This window comes from Chiloscyllium plagiosum, unplaced genomic scaffold, assembly GCF_037043375.1.
Source record: "Chiloscyllium plagiosum isolate Xiang-an unplaced genomic scaffold, Cpla_swu_hap1 HiC_scaffold_36, whole genome shotgun sequence".
Classification (NCBI taxonomy): Eukaryota; Metazoa; Chordata; class Chondrichthyes; order Orectolobiformes; family Hemiscylliidae; genus Chiloscyllium; species Chiloscyllium plagiosum.
This window is the reverse complement of record NW_028270174.1, coordinates 16,989,824-17,014,176: the sequence shown is the minus strand read 5'-3', so window position 1 is coordinate 17,014,176 and position 24,353 is coordinate 16,989,824. Positions and strand designations below refer to the sequence as shown.

At 45.5% G+C, this 24,353-nt stretch overlaps 2 protein-coding genes across 3 annotated transcripts in view; both read left to right on the top strand.

Annotated features, from left to right (window-relative positions):
• Positions 1 to 3,127: 3,127 nt before the first annotated feature.
• On the top strand, positions 3,128 to 11,929 carry pomk (protein O-mannose kinase). Its single transcript, XM_043673985.2, has 3 exons — positions 3,128 to 3,906; positions 5,179 to 5,485; positions 11,074 to 11,929. The coding sequence occupies exons 2-3, from the start codon at positions 5,198 to 5,200 to the stop codon at positions 11,857 to 11,859; spliced, it is 1,074 nt and encodes a 357-aa protein (XP_043529920.1). The 5' UTR covers positions 3,128 to 3,906; positions 5,179 to 5,197; the 3' UTR covers positions 11,860 to 11,929.
• Positions 11,930 to 17,711: 5,782 nt separating this feature from the next.
• Positions 17,712 to 24,353, top strand: part of hgsnat (heparan-alpha-glucosaminide N-acetyltransferase) — a 51,306-nt gene continuing 44,664 nt past the window's right edge. Inside the window, exons 1-2 of one of the 2 annotated variants that reach the window (XM_087979998.1) lie at positions 17,712 to 18,009; positions 23,696 to 23,811. In XM_087979998.1, coding sequence (XP_087836124.1) covers positions 17,727 to 18,009; positions 23,696 to 23,811 — 399 coding nt within the window. In that variant the 5' untranslated portion in view covers positions 17,712 to 17,726. Of the gene's footprint in view, positions 18,022 to 23,695; positions 23,812 to 24,353 lie in introns of both variants that reach the window. The other variant, XM_087979997.1, reaches the window with a different exon arrangement.

Below are 24,353 nucleotides of genomic sequence, written 5' to 3'. Positions count from 1 at the left end.
TCTGTTTAATGTCTCCTCTGTGTGACAGCCCCTCCAAAAGCACATTGCTCCCTCGGTACTGCACTGAGTGTCAGCCCCCTGTTTTGTGTTGACAGAGCTCCTGAATTTGATATTGTTGCTGCATCCTGAAAAGGAGGGCAGTTTTGCTGACCTGAATACACAGACTGTGACAAGTATACAAACAGCAGTTACAGTTGCTTCTAGGATTAAAACATGACAGGGAAATGGCGCACAAGCTCTGTTTAATGTCCCTGTCAAATGGAGCTGCTTATCTCCCTGCTCCTTGGCAGTGACAAGAGGCGCACTGTGCATTCTCATCAACATTCCCTTGTGTGTTGTCATATCAAAGTCCTCACCTGAGACCCCTGCACCAAAATTTGAGTTCTCCCTTTAGTGAGCTCCCACACAAACTAACCTCTAGTTTGGCTATAGCCCCACTTGTACCTGATGACACGTGCAGATTCCAACTTCATACAAGCATCTGAAGTACATTCAGTACTAACATCTGAACTGATGGCAGAGAGTGTCAAATAAAGTGACAGCCTGTTCACTGCCAGACTGTGACTCTCCTGCAGTTGGATAAGTGACAGTTCTTACGTAATTGAAAGCAGGAAACCAAAGAGAGAGTGAGGGAAGAAGGCTTGGTTAGAAAGCAAGGATTTCATGACGACACCACCTGAAGTTCTAAAAAGCAGCATAGAGTTGAGCTGGTAATTCAGAAGGGAGGAAAAGCTCGGAAGAGCTATGGTGCTAAAGGAGGTCATCCAGTTCATTGTGCCTGCACTGAACTGTTAAATTAACCTTCATTCTCAATGACAAGCTCCGTTTCAGCGAAACACATGATATACCAGATCATCCCTGGAGTGCACAGGAGATGTCAGGTATCCTTGGAAGTCATTGATTTGATTCTACTCCCTTTTCAAGTATATGATATTGTCCTGCATGAATGAGGGAAGAATGTCAGTAATTGTCTTGCAGAGTTTGGATAATGTGCCTACCACATCTGGACAACTGGTTGGAAGCAGGAGGAGCTGAATGTTGAGTCAAAGAATTACAGCTTGTCTAAGAACCCCTTATTCTTTCTCCGTCGATGTTCTCAGTTTCCCCATATCAAGAGAGGCATGGATAGGATGGATAGCCGAGGTTTTTTCCTGAGGATGTCAAAACTAGAGGAGGAGGGCTGAAGGGGAAAGATTTCAAAAGGACCTGAAGGATAATTTTTCCACGCAGAGGAATGAGCTGCCAGAAGTGGTGGACACTGGCACAATTACAACATTTAAAAGGCATCTGGATGGGTAAATAGTTGGAAGGATTTTAAGAGTATGGGCCAAATGCTGGCAAATAGGACTAGGTCAGATCGGGGTGTATGGTTGGCACGGATGAGTTGGACAGAAGGGTCTTCTTCCATGCTGCACATCTCGACTCGAAATGCACCTCACAGCTCTATTGCTTATAGCTGCCTCCATCTCTGTTTTTCCTCACCATAAAACTCAAGTCTGCCCAAAGTTTGATCTGGAGGTGCTGGTGTTGGACTGGGGTGGACAAAGTTAAAAAGTGGAGCAGCACTCTGAAAGCTAGTAGTTCCAAATAAACTTGTTGGACTATAACCTGCTGTTGTGTGATTTTTAACAAATTTTGATCATCAGACATTCCTAGACAAGTCAAAAGAAAATTCATCTGATGCCTTTTTCACCCTTTCATATTTCTCATTTTTCACCTTGTTTCTCATTATTTGAGTTGAAACTTTATTGCTGGAACAGCACAGCAGGTCAGGCAGCATCCAGGGAACAGGAGATTCGACGTTTCGGGCACAGGCCCTTCTTCAGGACGTTTCTCCTATTCCCTGGATGCTGCCTGACCTGCTGTGCTGTTCCAGCAATAAAGTTTCAACTTTGATCTCCAGCATCTGCAGACCTCACTTTCTCCTCTCATTATTTGATAAATACAACAGTCAATCTAGCTCTAATTGTTCCTTCCACCGAGCAACTCTTACCTGTTGATTCTCAAAACACCATTACAGCTGAAATGAGGACTCATGGTGAAAGACACTAACCCATTCTTTCCTTGCTTTTCCAAAATGGTTTGTTCTCCCTCTTCATCTCTTCCTTTGACTTTTTTCTCTTTGATAATCTAGGTGCTTGGTTTCACAGAAACTGTCCTGATTTGGTACAGCATCTCCTCTCACATTTTCTCAATTTAATAATGTTTCATGTCTCCACAAGAAAAATTGAACAAGAGAATATTTACAGCTTAGACAAGCTGTAATTCTTTGACTCAACATTCAGCTCCTCCTGCTTCCAACCAGTTGTCCAGATGTGGTAGGCACATTATCCAAACTCTGCAAGACAATTACTGACATGTGTCTTTATTTCTGTGGAGCTGCAAAGCTAATTAAAATCCGATTTAGTGTGCCATCTTGAATCTTTCTGACTGCTTTGTGTCACCTGGGCTTCTTTTTCTCTGTAGCCTGGAGACTGCCTTTCCCACCTGACTCTTCAGTTGTGCCTCTACTTACTTCTGGGTTTGTGGCTACGTCCATGTCTCCCTTTGGATTATTGTCTACCTGGAAATGTGTTGCTGGAAAAGCGCAGCAGGTCAGGCAGCATCCAGGGAACAGGAGAATCGACGTTTCGGGCATAAGCCCTTCTTCAGGAAGGGCTTTCCTGAAGAAGGGCTTATGCCCGAAACGTCGATTCTCCTGTTCCCTGGATGCTGCCTGACCTGCTGCACTTTTCCAGCAACACATTTCCAGCTCTGATCTCCAGCATCTGCAGACCTCACTTTCTCCTTATTGTCTACCTGTCCAAGTATGTCTATCAGTCTGTGTTTTTTGTCTTGGTTTAGGCTTGGACCTTTGTGTCTGACCCTGGCATGTGTGTCTCTTTCTCGGACTTGCCCTGTCTCTCTCTAACAGGCTTGTATCTGTGCTATTCTCTCTGCTGTCTCTTTTTTTGTATCATGTTTCTTGCTGAATGAGTCGATGTCTGGCATTCAATGTGTTATTCAATGTGTCTCTCTCGATTTGTGACTGAGTTATTCTGTTTTTCTTTCTCATTGTACGTAGGGTTCTGTTCTCACTGGCTTGGAGTCTGTGTCTAGCATTACCTCCCAGTTAGGCTTGTGTTTGTTATTTTCTGTGTGTGTCTCTTTGTGGTTGGGGCTGTATCTCTCACCAGCTTGCTTCTGTCCCTTTGTGCCTGGATTCTCTTGCTCACCTGGTCTCAGTCAGAGTTTGGGGTGTATAATTTCTCTCTCTCTGTGTTAAGCTTGTGTTTGCCTTTATTCACTCTCTCTCTGTTAGCCTTTGTGCCTGTCTTATTTTCTCTGTATATTAGGCCTGTGTCTGTCTTATTCTTTGTGTGTTAGGCTTGTGTCTATCTTCGTCTCTCTGTGTATTCGCCTTGTGCCTGTCTTATTATCCCTCTCTGTATTAGGCTTGTGCCCGTCTTATTCTGTGTATGTGTGTGTTAGGCTTGTGTCTGAGTCTCTCTCTCTCTCTCTGTGTCTGTGTTAGGCTTGTGCCTGTCTTACTCTGTGTGTGTGTGTGTGTGCTTTACTAACTGCGGGGCTGCGCTGGACTCCCAGACAGTGGGTACGGCGCCGTGTTTGTCCTCTTCAGGCGGGGACGGGAGCCGGTTAAACCGGGGGGGCAGCTCCTGATTCCTGCCGCTGGCCTGTCTGCAGCGAGCGGGCCGGCTCCGGCTGCCATCTCCCGGGCACAGGGTGGGCTTGAGAGGCCGCTTGGGCTCCGGGAGGAGCTCGACCCGGCTCCCGTTGATGGTCTGTCCCCGGAGAAGACGGAAGATTGAACATTAGACCGTTCAGGCCGACAGCAGAGCGACCGAACGCTGCACTCGAGCAGGAATCAAACCAGAATCTCCTGGTTCCGCGTTCAGATAAATAGAGGTATTAACAAAATCGTGTTTACTTGCATATTATTTTTACACTTTAGATTATAGAAGTATTGGGGGGAAATGGCAATTTTGCATGGGCAGAGCAGTTAAAGGTTGAAGGTCAAGGATTGTCCACCTAGAATGACCAAGAGAAAATCTCACCATTGCTCCTTGACATTCAATGACATTGCCATGGCTGGATTTCTCACTATTAACATCCTGGAAGGGAGAGTTACCCCTGACCAGAAACCGAACTGGACCAGTCATATAAATGCAGTGGCTACAAGAGCAGGTCAGAAACTAGGAATCTTGCAGTCAGTACTCACCCCCTGACTTCACAAAGCCTGTCCACCATCTCCAGGTACAAGTCAGGAGTGGAGTGGCACATTCTCCACTTGCCTGGATGTGTGCACTTTCAACAACATTCAGAAGTTTTACAGCTTCCAGAAACAAAGCAACCCAGCTGACTGGCACCACATCCACAGTCACTCCCTTCACCATCAACATGCAGTAGGAGCAGTGTTGTATCGTCAACAAGATGCACTGTAGAAATTCACTGAGATAGCAAACCCATGACCATTTCTACCCAAGACGGACAAAGGGAGCAGATACTTGGGAACACCATCACCCGTGAGTTACCCTCCAAGCCACTCACCATCCTTACTTGGAAATATATTACCATTCCTTCAATGTTGCTGAATCAAAATCCTGAAACTCTCTCCTTTGTGCGTCTCCCAACACCAAATGGACTTTGGTGATCTATGAAGACCACCTGGCAATCACCTTCTCAAGGGCAAATAGTGATGGACAATAAATACTAGCCCAGCCAGTAAAGCCAATATTCCATGCGTAATCCTTAATGAATGTTTATCTCTGAAATATCCAATATAAAGAGTCCCTTCCCCCATTTAAAGGAACATGCATCCACCACATGAGTCTCATTCATTTCTTTAGCTCATTAACATTGGACAAAACCTTATTCTTGATCACCGAAGTCCATTGTGTGAATTTGTATATATAACATTCCAACAAGTAAATATACACACCCTTTAAAAATTTATTCACCTGTGATGCAGTGATTCTACTCACACATGGGGTCAACAAATTTCCACCTTCTGTCACAATCAGCATAGTCCTTTGGGTCTCACAACCTCACCACCCAGTCAAATTCTGCCCATCCATCCCCATCCCCATTCCCATCCCCATCCCCATCCCCATCCCCATCATCATTCTTAACCTTGGAGTAAGAACTCATCTTTATTACAAATGAATCCTTTCCGTGCAGGTGGCTGAGCATTTTGAAGATGCAGGGGACAACAGCTGGTAACCACAGCCCTCCGATGCTACTGAGGGTGACAATGGGTCTCATATCTCTTGTAGTGGCCCTCCTTGCGGTCACTGCATTCTTCCGAATGGAACTCCTACACCACTTGCCATGGGCAAAGGGACTGGAAGACAACAGTTCAGACTCCTGCCCATATGGTCACTTCCGGTTGAGAGGAATGAAGGATTGTCTCTCCTGGTTGCCCTGCGAAGTGATTCAGAATGAGGTTACTGTGGTGAAGCTGATTGGTCGAGGTGCTGTCAAGCAGGTAAACTCTTCCTCCTCCAATCCTCAAACCAGACAGAAAGGTCTGAAAATATCATGCAGGTTAGGCAGCTTATGTGGAGAGAGAAACAGAGGTGATGTGTCAGGTCAATAGCCTATCATCTGTCATTTCCAAGACTGGGCGAGAGACTTCCACTGGTTTGGCCTATTTCTTTGGATAATGTTTTGCAGGGGTCTGCTATTGTCTTGAGCAGGAAACTCTCCTGCTCTTACAACTTATCATCAGATGTCTTGGGAAGGATTTACAAGCTGACAATCAACCTCAAAAACAAAAACAGAAATTGCTGAAAGACCTCAGCAGCTTTGGTGGTATTTGTGGAGAAAAAGCACAGTTAATGTTTTGGGTTCAGCGACGTTTATTTGGTGCTGATTGTAGCTAGGAAAAAGTTGGTATGAATGCTGAACATGGGGTGGGGGGAGTGGAGGACTAAACAATAAGTGGAAATGGATCCCAGAGAGAGAACAGCAGTTGGACATGTGATGACAAGGTCTGGTATGTGTGAGTTGGGTTAAAGAATGGAAGAAGGTGCTCAGGCCCTAAGATTATTGAGTCAGGAAAGCTACAGGGTCCTCAAGTGGAAAATGAGATACTGTTCTTCCAGCTTGTGCTGAGCGTTGCTGGAGCACTGCAGCAAGTCTGAGGCATTGGCCAGGAAACTGGGTGGTGTGTTGAAGTGGCAGGCAACAGGAAGCTGAGAATCATTTTTGAGGCAGAATGTAGGAAAGCTCTGCAGAGCTTGTTTCTGATTTCCAGCATCTCCAGTTCTTTGGCTTTTCTGACAATCAACCTGTTTGGCCACGTTACCAACACTCCTTCAATGGCCAAGAAGTCTTGGTGTGAAATTTGAACCCAGAGCTTTTCAGCTAGAGATAGAAACACTGCCACTGCACCACGAGATCTTCCTCAGCTATCATCAGAACATGGAAAAAAAACAAATATAATAAATTTTGTAGTGAAAGGCTTTGGTGGGGTTGGGGGGGGAGCGGTGGAAAAAAGAACAAAAGGGAAAGTGTGACAAGGTGGAAAACATGATCTATTAAATGCAGAAGATATGGTGGTGCAGAGCCAATGGAGTGTTAATAGAATAAGAAAGAGACAAAAATGTGACGAGACGAGGTGTGAATGGCGAGGATAATAGACGGCTGTCATGTGAAAGCAAAAGTAAAGTTCAAACATACAAAGAAAAGGTAACAAAATGGCGGCGGACATGATAATCAGAAATTGTTGAATTCAGTGTTGAGTCCAGAGGCTGTAGATGAGTTGTTATTCCTTGAGCTTGCCTTGAGTCACATTGAAGGTTGTTCGTTCAAACCTGCAGCAATGATTTGAGAACAATGATCTTGGCTGAGATTTCAGTGCAGTACTGAGGGCATGGCACATGGTCAGGAGTACAGCCCTATTAATGAGCTGTTAAACTGAGCCCTCAGCTGTCTTATCAGGTAGATGTAGTAGAATATATGGCACTATTTGAAGACAAGAAGATTCTCTCCTCGTACACTGGCCAATATTTATCCCTCAATCAATATCATTGAAACAGATTGTCAATTGCTGTATGTCAATTAGCTTTCGAGATCCTTACATTTTATAATAGTGACCAGGCTGGAGAAATACTGGTCATAGAACACTATGGGGCATCCTGAAGGTGTGAATTATGCTGTAAATGTATATTTTGCTTTTACTAGGTAAGAGCAGACTATGGTTTCTCTAATCATCATTTATAGAGGACTTGCTTGGAAGAGTACGTGAACTCTGGGGTGGCTCAATGGTTCCTCCGGGTGCTCCGGTTTCCTCCCACAATCCAAAGTTGTGCAGGTTAGGGTGAATGGCCAAGCTAAATTGCCCATAGTGTTCAGGGGTGTGTAGGTTAGGTGCATTAGTCAGGGGTAAATACAGGGTAACAGGATAGAGAAATGAGTTTGCATAGGATACTCTTTGGAGGGTCGGTGTGGACTTGTTGGCCTGAAGGGTCTGTTTCCACTCTGTAGGGATTCTATTCTAACTCAGCTCTAACAGAAATTATTGGAACCTGCTAAAATTGAATAACAATCAATATTTTGTGGTAGGCACCTTTTTGTATTATCTAAGTTCTCCTACAACTTTTCACTTGGGTATTATTATTTTGCAGATGCAAGTCCCCAAAGCCACGATGATCTCCTGATTTGCAGAAGTTAAGGTGATTAGTCTGTTGCCTAGTCAGGAGATAAGGAACTCCTCAATAAGGTGCCTCTGTACAAGTGTATAAAGGTTTTGCACTAATGGGACAAGGGTAGAGATTAGCTGTGTACAATCTCTGGCTTGTCCTGCACCTGCTAAGTTAGGACCACTCTCACTATGGTAGTTCAAAATCTGCCATTAAACAAAAGGGTTCTGTCACAAGAAGCTTCAGTAAATTGAAGCAAAAAGAGTGCCAAGCCTCCATTCAGAAGCATGCTACCCCTGGACTGCCCAACTGAGCATAAGTTAACTTGACCTCAAACAGAAGGAACCCCAACTCATCTCCAACCTTCAAATGAGGGTGTAGGCTGGAATGCTGTCTGTTTCTGTGATCTGTACAGATTTATTAACTTTGCTTCTGCAGGTTGATTCACACATTTGGAGCTTGCGCCAGAGAGGAAAGAGAATGTGGAACTCACTACTGCAAGGAGTGGTTGATCCAAACAGCATTGATACATTAGGGAGAAGATCAACACATTAGGGAGAAATCAATGGAACATCATGCTGATATGGTTATCTGAGCAGGTTTATGTCAAGTATTAACACCAATATGGACCTGTTAGATTGAATGGCTCTTTTCTGGGTGGTAGGCAAACTCATCATAATCCCAGAGGACCGTAGGGCTGCTCTCATTAGAGAGAGATAACTACTGGTGGGTTTAACCTCAGGATCATCATACCACAGTCAAGAGGCAAGGTTGAGTAGGCAGGGCCTTATAGGTAACCTCAGCTGGTGAAGGAATTGAACCTATGCTATTACTGGCACTCTATCAACCAACTGTCCAGCCAGCTAATGCTAACTGAGTTGCAACGCCATTTAATTCCATGAGTGGAATTACACAGATTTATCCCTTAAGGTAACCATTCCCTATTAGACTAAACAGTCCTGTTACTATGGAAAGCAAAAGAAAAGTCATTTTATACAAAAGTGTATAAAATTGAGAACGCATATTAAGGAGAAAAATATAAATGATTGTCACTTGGCGTTCGACAAGGTTCCCCATGGGAGACTGGTTAGCAAGGTTAGATCTCACGGAATACAGAGAGAACCAGCCATTTGGATACAGAACTGGCTCAAAGGTAGAAGACAGAGGGTGGTGGTGGAGGGTTGTTTTTCAGACTGGAGGCCTGTGACCAGTGGAGTACCACAAGGATCGGTGCTGGGTCCTCTACTTTTTGTCATTTACATAAATGATTTGGATGCAAGCATTAGAGGTACAGTTAGTAAGTTTGCAGATGACACCAAAATTGGAGGTGTAGTGGACAGCGAAGAAGGTTACCTCAGATTACAACAGGATCTTGACCAGATGGGCCAATGGGCTGAGAAATGGCAGATGGAGTTTAACTCAGATAAATGCAAGGTGCTGCATTTTGAGAAAGCAAATTTTAGCAGGGCTTATACACTTAATGATAAGGTCCTAGGGAGTGTTGCTGAACAAAGAGACCTTGGAATTCATAGCTCCATGAAAGTGGAGTCGTAGGTAGATAGGATAGTGAAGAAGGCGTTTGGTATGCTTTCTTTTATTGGTCAGAGTATTGATTACAGGAATTGGGAGGTTGTGTTGCGGCTGTACAGGACACTGGTTAGGCCACTGTTGGAATATTGCATGCAATTCTGGTCTCCTTCCTATCAGAAAGATGTTGTGAAACTTGAAAGGGTTCAGAAAAGATTTACAAGATTGTTGCCAGGGTTGGAGGATTTGAGCTATAGGCAGAGGCTGAACAAGTTGGGGCTGTTTTCCCTGGAGCGTCGGAGGCTGCAGGGTGACCTTATAGAGGTTTACAAAATTATGAGGAGAATGGATAGAATAAATAGACAAAGTATTTTCCCTGGGGTCGGGGAGTCCAGAACTTGAGGTAGGTTTAGGGTGAGAGGGGAAAGATATAAAAAAGACATAAGGGGTAACTTTTTCACGCAGAGAGTGGTACGTGTAAGGAATGAGCTGCCAGAGGAAATGGTGGAGGCTGGTACAACTGCAACATTTAAAAGCCATTTGGATGGGTATATGAATAGGAAGGGTTTGGAGGGATATGGGCCGGGTGCTAGCAGGTGGGACTAGATTGGGTTGGGATATGTGGTCAGCATGGACGGGTTGGACCGAAGGGTCTGTTTCCATGCTGTACATCTCCATGACTCTATGACCTGAGAGGGCATTTGGTGAGTACTCTGATTCTGCAGGTAATGACAGATCTCGGTTCTCAGCGAACTGTGATACAGCACTATAGTTTTTATTGATGGTCCTTGTCTTTTCCCTCGGGCGGGGGAGTTCAAACTTGGGGGCATATTTTTAAGTTGAGAGGAGAAAGTTTTAAAAATGACATGAGAGGCAACTTATTTATACAGAGTGGTTTGTGTGTGGAATGAACTACCAGAGGAAGTGGTGGATGCAGGTACAGTTACAATGTTTAAAAGACATTGGGATAAGTGCATGAATCGGAAATATTGGAGGGTTAGGGGCCAAACTGTGGCAGGTCGGACTAGTTTAGTTTGGGAACATGCACCGCGTGGACTAGTTGGACCGAATGGTCTGTTTCCATTCAGTGTGACTGTATTCAAGTATCCAGCTGCCAAGGGTAGGTGTGCACCTTTGTGGAATAACAACTTGCATTTACAAAGGGTCCTTTATGCAATTGAACATTCCAAGACAATTCACTGGAGCATAAGCAAACAAAAAAATTGACACTGTAGCAAAGAGGCAACTGAGTGCTTGGTCCAAGAGTAGGTTTGAAAGTAGAAAAGAGTGAGAGGGTTGTAAATTTTGGGAGGGGGCTCAGACAGCTGAGTGTACAGCTGCCATTGGTAAGACAAAGGCAGTAGTTAGTGCGTAAGAAGCCAGAGTTGGAGGAATGCAGGGTTCTTGAAGATTTGCAGAGCAGATGGAGAATACAAAGGTAGGAGAGGCAAAATCATGGAACGATTTGAAAACAAACATTAGTTAACATCTGGTATTGTAGTTGTACTGTTACAATTTATATTAAAAAAAAGACTACTGTCTTATTAACATCGTGGGGCGGCACAGTGGCTCTGTGGTTAGCACTGGGCCTCACAGCGTCAGGGACCTGGGTTCAATTCCAGCCTCAGGCAACTGTCTGTATGGCGTTTGCACATTTTCCCCGTGTCCACGTGGATTTCCTCCGGGTGCTCCAGTTTCCTCCCACAATCCAAAGATGTGAAGATCAGGTGAATTGGCCATGTTAAATTGCCCACAGTGTCAGGTGCATTAGTCAGAGGGAAATGGGTCTGGGTGGGTTACTCTTCAGAGGGTCGGTGTGGACTTGTTGGGCAAGGGCCTGTTTCCACACTGTAGGGAATCTAATCTAATCTAATTGGCTGGTCTGCCTCTGCTTGCCCTGCAGGTATTCCTCGCAAATTGGCGAGGACACAAAGTGGCTTTCTCTCGACTTGCTGTCTCTGAATTCAGCAATGACTTCTTTCATGGACTAGAGATGCTGAAAGGCTTGCAGAGTGTCTACGTGGTCAAACTGCTAGGATACTGTGAAGAAGATCATACTATTCTCACAGAGTATCACCCTTTTGGATCATTAATCAATGTTAATTCCATTTTGGAACGAGAAGGGCACCGTGACTTCAATATGTGGGAAATTCGATTTCGTTTGGCCATTGACTATGTGATGTTCCTGCAGTTTCTACACAACAGCCCTTTGGGTCCCCGGGTTATGTGTGATTCCAATGATCTGAGGAAGACCTTGTCCCAGTATTTGTTAACTACAGACCTGCATGTGATAGCTAACGATTTGGATGCTTTGCCGTTAGTCAATCGGAGCACTGGTGTTTTGGTAAAATGTGGTGTCCGGCAACTTCAGGGTGACTTTGTGGCCCCAGAGCAGCTTTGGCCATTTGGCGACGACCTTCCATTTTCGGATGACCTCATGCCCCCATACGATGAGAAAACAGACGTGTGGAAGATTCCGGATGTTACTGATTTCCTGCTGGGCCAGGTTGAAGGAAGTGATGTTGTCAGACTCCATTTGTTTCAATTGCACCAAGACTGTAAGAGAACTGTGCCACAGCAAAGACCTTCATCATTGATGGTTCTTCAGAGTTATAAAGCTGTTTATACTTCACTGACACAGGAGTCAGAACTGTCTGACAGTTACAGCAGCACATCCTATGACTTATAATTAATGGTGAGATTATGTCCTTACAGTTACCATAACTTAACTTAAATAAAGTCTCTTTTTTTTAAATAAACTGAAAGCTTTTGTCAATCTGCTGGTACCATGAATAGTGCAACAATTGAACTAACAAGTTACTTTCATTAGGCAGAAGTGCAGATGCTGGAAATCAGAGTCTTGATTAGAGTGGTGCTGGAAAAGCACAGCAGGTCAGGCAGCATCCGAGGAGCAGAAAAATCAATGTTTCGGGCAAAAGCCCTTCAGCACCACTCTAATCTAGTTACCTTCATTATCTTGGTGTGGGAAGGTCAGATTTATGTTAGTCAAACAGAAGCCAACACATACCAAGGCTTTGAATTTACACATAGAGTCATAGAGATGTAAAGCATGGAAACAGACCCTTCGGTCAAACTCGTCCATGCTGACCAGATATCCTCACCTAATCTAGTCCCATTTGCCAGCACTCGGCCCTTGTCCCTCTAAACCCTTCCTATTCATATACCCATCCAGATGCCTTTTTAAATGTTGCAATTGTACCAGCCTCCATCACTTCCTCTGGCAGCTCATTCCATACATGCATCACCCTTTGTGTGAAACTAATGTTCTGTCCAGCTATCAATCCTAGTGCACCCAGACCCCGGTACCCATCTCCCACTTATTCTATCTCCTAGTGTGCCTAAACTGCAGAACCTTTCTCTGCTACCTCTGTTCCATTCCCATAGCCTGAATCCTTTTTTCTACTACATTCAGAATCTCTCATTCCAAACTCCAGTGAATCCATATCATGAGAATCTTCCACGAACAATTATCCTACCCAGCATACTCATAACTTAGAATCTTCTACTGATTCCACCCTGAAGATATTGCCATGTTTTACTGATTTCTTGTGGATCATTTAACTTAGATGGCGACAATGTGTTGTGGAATGATGCTAATCGTGAGGGTTCAATCCCTGTACTGACTGTGTAGTACATGGATGGCTGTCTCCTTGCCTTGCCTATTTTTAATGTGGAATGGTTCCCCTCAATCCAAAATAACCAACTGTTTCTCATTAGTTGAGAGAGATGGCTATTGATAATAGCTTTTGTATTCTCCTGCCTTCATCCTTCCTGTACTCCAGCACCCAAGTACATCTTGAATATCCTTTCCTGTTACATGTATTCAATATAAAATACAGTGAAAAGTGTGCACCATCGCTCGTACATAAACACCATTCACAAAATAAAACTTAGAGAGTTGAACTTTTCCTTCTCTGCTGCTATAGCATACTGCTGCCAGAGTCCTGCTCTGGGTTTTCAGGCTCATGTCATGCCGCAGCGAGTGTGTCCCGCTCTGGTTTTCCCAGCCCATGCCTACCGCACAGAGTTTCCTGTTCCAGACGTCCCAGCCCACGCCATACGGTACAGAGTGTCCCACTCTGGGCTACACTAGCTCATGCCATGTCGCAGAGTGTCCCACTCTGGGCAACACTAATCCACGCCATACCGTAGAGAGTGTCCCACTCTGGGCAACACTAATCCACGCCATACCGTAGAGAGTGTCCCACTCTGGGCAACACTAATCCACGCCATACCGTAGAGAGTGTCCCACTCTGGGCGACACTAGCCCATGCCATATCGCAGAGAGTGTCCCGCTCTGGGCTACACCAGGCCACACCATACCGTAGAGAGTGTTCCACTCTGGGCTACACTAGCCCATGCCATACTGTAGAGAGTGTCCCACTCCAGACTATACCAGCTCACGCCATACCATAGAGAGTGTCCCGTCCCAGGCTACACCAATCCACGCCATACCATAGAGAGTGTCCCACTCCGGGCTACACCAGCCCACGCCGTAGTGCAGAGAGTGTCCCGTCCTGGGCTACACCAGCCCATGCCATACTATAGAGAGTGTCCCATTCCGGGCTGCACCAGCCCACACCACACCGTAGAGAGTGTCCCACTCCAGGCTACACCAGCCATGTAATACCAGAGAGTGCGCCACTCTGAGCTTCATAGCCCAAGCCATACCACGGAGAGAGTGTCCCGCTCTGGCCTTCGTGGCCCACACCATTCTGCCATGAGGGGCCTACTCCACATGGAAGTGAGAATCCCGCTCCAGGCTTCACAGGCCGATCGATCATCGCTCAGTCACGCTGCCTCTGAAAACGCCACCCACTCAGGAGCCTATTGAAGCTGCTTCCTGCTGAAGAGCTCTCTTTATCAACTACATTTCAGCAGAAAGAAAAAGAGTAGAAGGAAAAAAGAAAAAAGAAAAATACAGATGAGGAGGACAAGCCCTGGCACAGAAGCCCGAATGCAGTCTCCTGCACCACTACATCCTATCACTATTGCTGCGGCACTGCAGTCTCTCTGTGATCCCACACCTTGCAATGTCCCTGATAGCACAATGAGTTCCACACCACTGATTGACATCTTGTACCTCGCATTCTCAACATTCCAAAAATTCTCATTCAATCCTTGCACCTTGTGCACATTTTTTGTCACCAGACATTCCAAACATAAACTGGGACTGCAATAGTGTTAAGGGTTTAGATGGACAGGAATTTGTTAAGTGTGTACAAGAACATGTTTTGATTCAGTACGTGGATACAGCAGCTGGAGAAGGTGCAAAACTTGACGTACTCTTGGGAAATAAAGCAGGGCAGGTGGTTGAGGTGTCAGCAGGAGATCACTTTGGGGCCCGAGACCATAATTCTGTTAGTTTAAAAATAGACGTGGAAAAGGATAGACTGGATCTAAAAGTTGAACTTCTAAATTGGAGGAAGGCTAATTTTGACGGTATTAAGCAAGAACTTTCAAAAGCTGATTGGGGGCAAATGTTTGCAGGTAAATGGACGGCTGGAAAATGGGAAGCCTTCAGAAATGAGATAACAGTCCAGAGACAGTTTATTCCTGTTAGGGTGAAAGAAAAGGCTGGTAGCTGTAGAAATGCTGGATGACTAGATAAATTGAGGTTTTGGTTAAGAAAAAGGAAGCACATGTCAGGTATAATGTGAGGACAGTGTTTGACTAGGATGGACAAAGTTAAAAATCACACAACACCAGGTTATAGTCCAACAGGTTTATTTGGAAGTATAAACGTTCAGAGCACTGGAGCAGCGCTCTGAAAGCTAGTATTTCCAAATAAACTCGTTGGACTATAAACTGGTGTAGTGTGATTTTTAACGACGTCAGGTAAAAACAGAAGAGATCGAGTGAATCCTTAGAAGATTATAAAGACCGTAGGAAAATACTTCAGAGGAAATCGGGAGGGCAAAAAGGGAACATGAGATAGCTTTGGCAAATAGGATTAAGGAGAATCCAAAGGATTTTTATAAATACATTATTGACAAAAGGGTGACCAGGGAGAGAATAGGACCCCTCAAATATCAGCAAGGCAGCCTATGTGTGGAGCTGCTGGAGATGGGGGAAGATACTAAACAAGTATTTTGCATCAATGTTTACTCTGGAGAAGGAAATGGAAGATATAGAATATGGTGGAAATAGATGGTGATGTCTTGAAAAATGTGCATATTACAGAGGAGGAAGTGCTGGATGTCTTGAAACACATAAAGGTTAATAAATCCCCAGGATCTGATCAGGTGTACCCTAGAACTCTGTGGGAAGCTAGGGAAGTGATTGCTCGGCTGCTTACTAGATATTTGTGTCATCAATAGTCACAAGTGAGGTGCCGGAGGATTGGAGGTTGGTTAATGTGATGCCACTGTTTAAGAAAGTTGGTAAGGAAAAGCCAGGGGACTACAGACCAGTGAGCCTGACATCGGTGGTGGGCAAGTTGGTGGAGGGATTCCTGTGTGACATGTATTTGGAAAGCAAGAACTGATTAGGTATAGTCAGCATGGCTTTGTGTGTGAGAAATCATGTCTCATGAACTTGATTGACTTTTTTGAGGAAGTAACAAAGAGGATTGATGAGGGCAGAGCGGTGGACGTGATCTATATGGACCCTAAGGTGTTTGACAAGGTTCCCCATAGGAGACTGGTTAGCAAGTTTAGATCTCAATAAATACAGGGAGAACTAGCTGTCTGGATACAGAGCTGGCTTGAAGGTAAAAGACAGAGAGTGTTGTTGGAGGGTTGCTTTTCAGATTGGAGGCCTGAGACCAGTGGTATGCCACAGGATTGGTGCTGGGTCCACTACTTTTCATCAGTAAGTGGAGATAACACCAAAATTGGTGGACAGTAAAGAAGGTTGCCTCAGAGTTCAACAGGATCTTGATCAAATGGGCCAATGAGCTGAGGAGTGGGAGATGGAGTTTAATTTAGATAAATGCGAGGTGCTGCATTTTGGGAAAGCAAATCTTAGCAGGACTTATACACTTAATGGTAAGGTCCTAGGAAGTGTTGCTGAACAAAGAGACCTTGGAGTGCAGGTTCATAGTTCCTTGAAAGTGGAGTCACAGGTAGATAGGATAGTGAAGAAGGCGTTTAGTATGTTTCCTTCATTGGTCAGAGCATTGAGTATAAGAGTTGGGGGGTCATGTTGCGGCTGTACAGGACATTGGTTAGGCCACTGTTGGAATATTGCGTGCCGTTCTGGTGTCCTTCCTATCAGAAAGATGTTGTGAAACTTGAAAGGGTTCAGTGAAGATTTACAAGGATGTTGCGAGAGTGGGAGAATTTGTGCTTTTGGAAGAAGCTGAATAGGCCGGGGCTGTTTTCTCTGGAGCATCAGAGGCTGAGGGGTGACCTTACAGGGGATTATAAAATAATGAGGGGCATAGATAGGATAAATAGACAATGTTTTTTCTCTGGGGTGGGGGAGTCCAGAATTAGAGGGCATAGGTTTAGAATGAGAGGGGAAAGATATAAAAGGGACCTAAGTGACAACTTTTTCACACAGAGGGTGGTGTGGGTATGGAATGAGCTGCCAGAGGAACTGGTTGAGGCTGGTATAATTACAGCATTGAAAAAGGCATCTAGATGGGTCTATGAATAGGAAGGATTTAGAGGGATATGGGCCGAGTGCTGGCAAGTGGGACTAGATTCGGTTAGGATACCTGGTCAGCATGGATGAATTGGAGGAAAGTGTCTGTTTCCATACTGTACATCTCTATGACCTGCCCTAAACTTATATGAACATGGGGAACATCTCCGGGTCACGTGCACTAATCAACCCCACCACCCCGTGGCCGAACATTTCAACTCTCCCTCCCACTCTGCCGAGGACATGCAGGTCATGGGCCTCCTCCACTGCCCGACGCCTCATCGAAGGGCTCCTGCCTTAAATATCAATTTTCCTGCTCCTTGGCTGCTGTGCTTTTCCAGCACCACTCTAATCTTGACTCTGATCTCCAGCACCTGCAGTCCTCACTTTCGCCCATGTGCACATCCTGGGGTGGGATTTGAACCCATATCCACTAGCCCAGAGGCAGGGACACTACCACTGTGCCACCAAAGGGCAGCTTCACTTTCCATACAACGATGCCCCCAAGAATGCCAAGCCCCGCCCTCTTGGCGTAAGTCGCACACGTGCTTTGCCCTGCCCTCTGACGTTGACACATTCCAACCCATCCATTGTGCGAGATCCCGCCCATCGACAAGCCCCGCCTAAGGTGGGATGCCTCGCCATGACCCCGCCCACCCAGATCCATCTAACCGTTGCCCGCTAATCGAAGCAAGCCCGGCCCATGTACGATAAGCCCCGCCCATCAGTCCATGGCCCCGCCCACCGAAACCAGTCACGCCCATAGCGACAAAGCCCGCCCATCGAAACAATCGCCGCGCATCGAGGCAAGCCCCGCGTATAGAGACAAGCTCCACCCATCGGACCAGGCCCCGCCCCACCTACGCCCCTGCCCAAGTCACGCCCCGCCCAGTGACCCCGTGAGGCGGAGGCGGGCCTGGACCTTGGCCGTTGACGGCGCCGTGGATGAAGCGTCGAGTAGGGCAGTGGACGGAGGAGAAGGCGGGTCGGAGGAGGGAGGTGGAGCCGGAGCCGGAGCCGGTCTCACAAGGCCAGAGCTCAGAGCGGAGACAGCAGCAGCAGCAGCAGCAGCAGCAGCCGGAGGGCCGGGCAGCCTCAGCGGCGGGAGGAGCGATGGAGCCGGGCGACCTGAGTGTGAGGCTGGGCCTGGGCCTGGGCGCTGTGCTGCTGTCCGCTCTGGCGGTGCTGCTGGTGGGCGGCCTCACTCTCCCGGGAGCCATGTCACAGGGTGAGATTGGAGGTACCTTAGGGCGGGGGGTCAGGGCCATCCAAGGGAGGTGTTCGTGTCTGGGTGGGGAGTCTGGGTGGGTGTGGATGGGGAGTCTGGGTGTGTGTGAGTGTGGGGAGTCTGGGTGGGGAGTCTGGGTGGGTGTGGGTGGGGAGTCTGGGTGGGTGTGGGTGGGGAGTCTGGGTGGGTGTGGGTGGGGAGTCTGGGTGGGTGTGGGTGGGGAGTCTGGGTGGGTGTGGGTGGGGAGTCTGGGTGGGTGTGGGTGGGGAGTCTGGGTGGGTGTGGGTGGGGGTCTGGGTGGGTGTGGGTGGGGAGTCTGGGTGGGTGTGGGTGGGGGTCTGGGTGGGTGTGGGTGGGGGTCTGGGTGGGTGTGGGTGGGGGTCTGGGTGGGTGTGGGTGGGGATGTGGGTGGATGTGGGTGGGGAGTCTGGGTGGGTGGGTGTGGGTGGGGTGTCTGGGTGGGTGGGTGTGGGTGGGGTGTCTGGGTGTGTGTGAGTGTGGGTGGGGAGTCTGGGAGTAGTTGTGGGGTGGGTGGGGGTTTACTGTTCTCAGATCTCGGGGAGTTTTTAAAAATACCAAAGCTAATGGGTTTGGGCATCACTAGCCAAGTGAGCATTTATTGCTGATCCCTGTATCCCCAGAAGGCAGTTAAGAGTCACCCACCTTGCTGAGTATTCCTTATACTCTGTTAGTGAACAAGGTGGATTTTTACAACAAACGGTAGTGGTTACACGATTACCATTAGATCAGGTTTTTATTCCATGCGAAAGTGAGTACTGCAGATGCTGGAGATTAGAGTCAGCTTAATTGTGGTGCTGACAAAGCACAGCAGGTCAGACAGCATCTGAGGAGCAGGAAAATCGACGTTTCAGGCAAAAGCCCCTCATCAGGAATCATTTTTATTTTTATTTATAATTCCAGACTTATGTTGAAGTCAAATTTCCCCATCTGCAATGGTGTGACTTGAACTCATGTTTCCAGATTACTGTCAGTCTAGTTTCACTGCCATTTCCACCTTGCCCTTGTATTTATAGAGTATCTGTCACAATGTGTCCCACCAGCCAGTGTTCCAAAATACTTTACAACCTATTGACTATTTATTGTTTAGTTACTGTTATAACTCAGAGCTAATTTAAGGTTTTAAATTGGCTGAGAGACAGTGACGTTTTAATATTCTTACAATTCTCCCTCTGAGTTGAGTCAACAACAGGGTGGCACAGTAGCTCAGTGGTTAGCACTGCTGCACTGGTGTGACTTGAACTCATGTTGCCAGATTGTTGTCAGTCTAGTTTCACAGCCATTGCCCTTGTATTTATAGAGTATCTGTCACAATGTGCTCCTCAGTCAGTGTTCCAAAATACTTTACAAACTATTAAATATTTGTGTAGTTACTGTTATAACTAAGAGCTAATTTAGGGTTTTTAATTAGCTGAGAGAGAGAGACTTAATATTCTTACGTTTCTTTCTCCGAGTTGAGTTAACAACAGGGTGGCTCAGTGGTTAGCGCTGCTGCCTCACAGCACCAGGGTCCCAGGTTCGATTCCAGCCTCGGGTGACTGTCTGTGTGGAGTTTGCACATTCTCCCCGTGTCTGCGTGGGTTTCCTCCCACAGTCCAAAGATGTGCGGGTTAGGTGAATTGGCCATACTAAATTGCCCATTGTGTTCAGGGATGTTAGTCCAGGGAAAATGTAGTGTGATACGGTAGGGGAATGGGTCTGGTGGGATACTTGGGGGGTTGGTGTGGACTTAGAGTCATAGAGATGTACAGCATGGAAACAGACCCTTCGGTCCAACCTGTCCACGCCAACCAGATATCCCGACCCAATCTAGTCCCACCTGCCAGCACCCGGCCCATATCCCTCCAAACCCTTCCTTGGGCCAAATTACCTGTTTCCACACTGTAGGAATTCTATACACAAACAACTGATTAACAAGCTTCTAACTCAAATGGAAGAATCTTATCCGCTGAATTGGGGCTGACATCTCTCAATTAGTGACTGGCAAAGGTTATTTAGGAGAAAGAGAGGACTGCAGATGCTGGAGATGAGAGTCGAGAGTGTGCTGCCGGAAAAGCACAGCCGGTCAGGCAGCATCTGAGGAGTAGGAGAATCAACGTTTCGGGCTGAAGTCCTTAATCAGGAATGGTTATTTAGGTGTTTATTCCCTGGCCATTTGAGTGGGTTTGCTGTGTTTAATTTAGCTTCTAGGTTTTTGCTACAACAGTCAGGATGGGGTGTACTCATGGGTTATCAGCATACTCTTGCATGTGACATTAAATGATTGTCTTTCACTCATGTGTCCTGGATGGGCAATGATTTGGCTGTTTACAAGCAATAGTTTGTGCCTTAAGATTACTCAAGTTTTTGAATTATAGTTTAGTTGTAACTATAGTGGCCTTGAGTTGCAATGATGTGCCTTCCTTCCAGTGCTGTGCTGAGAGAATGCTGAAATTGTCAAAACAGAGCTTTGTGTGTTTTCTAAAGTGAAGTTTAAAAAAAATCTACAGCACTATTGTGAGGGAGAGTACAGGAGTTACCCCTCTGTCCTAACCAATATTTATATCTCAATTAAAATCTGATCAATGTATTGCTGTTTGTGGGAGCTGGTTGTACATGAATTTGCTGCCTCGTTTCCAATGCACATCATAAGATGCTTCATTGGGTGCAAAGTGTTTTTGCTTGTCAAGTCTGCTTTGCTGTTTAATAGGATAGTTCTGATCTGATTGGGGCTTAAGTCTGTTTTCTTGTCTATTCTCCATAACCTTTTAACTCTTGTCACCTAAATATATCTGACTCAGCCCTGAATATATTTAATTGCCCATCTCCCATGCCTCTGAATGAATTGATTTTTAATAAGATTCACGGGAGGATAACGATTCATAATATTGTGAGACTTGCGTCACAGTATATATCAGAAAGTCAATCTGGAGTTCTGGAGCTAGAGTCATGGGGGTCTGTTAATAGAATCCAATTTTTAAACCAAAGGTCACTGGAGATTAGCGAGTTTTGAGATGCTGCATCAGAACATTATTTCAACGAGCCAACACACACTGCAGCACAGAGGAACTATGCAGAGCAGAGGAAAATCACCTATACCGTGTGTTCAAAAAGAATGGGTAGCCAATGAACACAGTCCACTGATTTCTCAGCAACAAACCCAAACAAGCAGACAAAACGTGTCCAGAAATCCCAGCCACTCTCCCCTGCATCAAAGACATCTCAGAAATGACTGCCAGACTACTCAGACCCCTTGGCATCATGGTAGCCCACAAACCCACCAACACACTAAAACAGCAGCTAATGAACTTGAAAGACCTTATACAGACAACAAGCAAAACTAATGTCATTTACAAAATACCGTGCAAGGACTAACAAACACCACACTGGACAAACAGGCAGAAAACCAGGATATATGAACACCAACTAGCCACAAAAAGGCATGACCCTCTCTCCTTACATACGGTTGAGGAAGGACACCACTTCAACTGGGACAACACATCCATCCTAGGACAAGCCAAACACAGACACGCACGAGAATTCCTAGAAGCATAGCATTCCAACCAGAACTCTATCAACAAACACATTGAGTTAGACCCTATGTACCACCCCCTGAGAAAAGGAACAGGAAGTGACTTCACCACAGGAAATGACATCACCAAACCAAAGAAACCCAAACATATAAATAGAAAGCAGGAATTTTCAACATTGCTCTGCCTGATGCCCATTGAAGATGTTACCTAGTAAGATAACGAAACATCTGGAAATGAACCTTGCAGCTCAGCGAGCAAACCTACATCCAAAGTCACTGGAGATTGCTCATGTCAATGCTTCTTTCACTCATCTAGTGAAATCTGCTCATACATCAAAAGAAAGGAAAAGCTAGCACTGGCACCATTTTAGGATTTGAATTTCTAATGGTATCAGTGTGAAGTAACTTCTGTTTCACCTCGTGCAAATTTCCTGTAGCGCATGTTTCCTGTTGCATTTCCGTTTTGTGGGCGGCACGGTGGCACAGTGGTTAGCACTGCTGCCTCACAGCGCCAGAGACCCGGGTTCAATTCCCGCCTCAGGTGACTGACTGTGTGGAGTTTGCACATTCTCCCTGTGTCTGCGTGGGTTTCCTCCGGGTGCTCCGGTTTCCTCCCACAGTCCAAAAATGTGCAGGTCAGGTGAATTGGCCATGCTAAATTGCCCGTAGTGTTAGGTAAGGGGTAGATGTAGGAGTATGGGTGGGTTGCGCTTCGGCAGGTCGGTGTGGACTTGTTGGGCCGAAGGGCCTGTTTCCACACTGTAAGTAATCTAATCTAATCTAATTGATGTGAGAACCTTATGTATGGGTTTAGTCTGCTTTAGGAAGCAAGTCTTTAAGTATTATCTTGAGGGCACTTTGGAAGCCAATGCCATCCAGTACATTAATCCCATGAGTCTAATTAGAAACCCATTTAATTGCATTCTGATTTAACATATTAAATTATTACACATGAGCTTTGGGCATATGGTTGCAATCTATTGCACTGGATCTTTTACTTGGTTATGCTTTGTAAAACAAACAAATTAAAAATTAGACTTTTTTTGATTGAGTGCTTTGTTTTCTCTGTAGATTTGCCGAACATCTGCTTCTATCTAGTAACCGAGGTGCTTTGTAAAATGAGTGTATGTGATTAGTGGGCGGCACGGTGGCACAGTGGTTAGCACTGCTGCCTCACAGCGCCTGAGACCCGGGTTCAATTCCCGCCTCAGGCGACTGACTGTGTGGAGTTTGCACGTTCTCCCCGTGTCTGCGTGGGTTTCCTCCGGGTGCTCCGGTTTCCTCCCACAGTCCAAAGATGTGCAGGGTCAGGTGAATTGGCCATGCTAAATTGCCCGTAGTGTTAGGTAAGGGGTAAATGTAGGGGTATGGGTGGGTTTCTCTTCGGCGGGTCGGTGTGGACTTGTTGGGCCGAAGGGCCTGTTTCCACACTGTAATGTAATGTAAATGTAAAAAAAAAATGTAATGTAATGTAAAATAACATGTTTCATTGTAACCACTCATCGGTTTATTAAGCAACACTAGATTAAGCTAAACTGAAGTTAGATGATGCAAATATTGCTAACTTGCTGGTAGAATAAAGATCGCAGAGAAGATGGGCAAGCGAACTGAGACTCTGGTACAGGAATCTATTCAATAGGTGTGCAAAAGAATATAGTGGAGGTAGTATAGTCAAGGAAGGGGAGAAAGCAGAGTGATTATGCACCTCTTTTAGCATGAGTGCTTACAACAGCCCTTACTCTTGTAAAGGGTTGCATTCTGGCTGGAATGGGAACTGTAATTAATGATCTAGGTACAACTCTCAAGCATGCAGACATTGAGCAGTGGTTAAAGGACAGGAGATATCAGGAATAGTTCAATTGGACATTGTTTAAGATGGTGCGTTCATATCTTCCAATCTGGCTGCTCTTAAATTGTTGAAATACCTGCCAAGAGCTAACACTGTGAATTTGTATTTTCAAATCTGTATGTTTTCTTTAAAATAAATCTCAACTGTTGTCAGTATCCTGAGAACATTCTAATTAACTAGAAGTGTAGTGATTAAAACCGTGCCGGAAGAAAAGACAATGTGATTGATTCATTAGAGGGCTGAGAGAAGTTAAGATTTATTTTGCTTTCAAGCATTTGTGATTTGTTTTTCTTTTTATTTCACCACAGAATTGCCTGAAAGAAGACCACCAAAACTTGAGATGGATCAAGCAATTTTAAAAGTTTATAATGAGCTGCTTCATGAGGGCCTGATAGTCTCCTGGCTATCAGATCACTGCTATCAGGTGGGTTTGAATTACTGCAAGTCAACAAAGTTATGTTGTGTCACGAATTGACGACTGTAGGTGCTGGAGTGTGTCTTCCCTGTTCAGCATGAAGCAATTGGAATTAGGGCAGAAGTAGAAAAGTATCAGTTGCAAAACCAGATCGATGTTCTCTGTACCCGTTATCGATGTAGCATTGAGAGGGGACACTGTTAGTGGAAAACAAATCCTAGCTACTTGTGATCAATTCTGTTACGATAACTGACCTTTAGATCATATAGACGCAATGAAGTCATTTATGTGTGCATATATTTGTGTGCAGAACATAGGACATAACATTGCATTACAGGCCCTTTGGCCCTCGATGGTTTCACAGGTCGGTGCAACAATCTGGAGCCCATCTAACCTACACTGTTCCATTATCATTCATATGTTTATCCGGTGACCATCCAAATCCCTTTAAAGTTGGCAAGTCTACATATTCTTTCTCTGGGTATTGGGCACAAATTCATTGAAAACTGCTTTGATAAGGTTATGCTTCAAATTTAGACTAAAGTTATTTG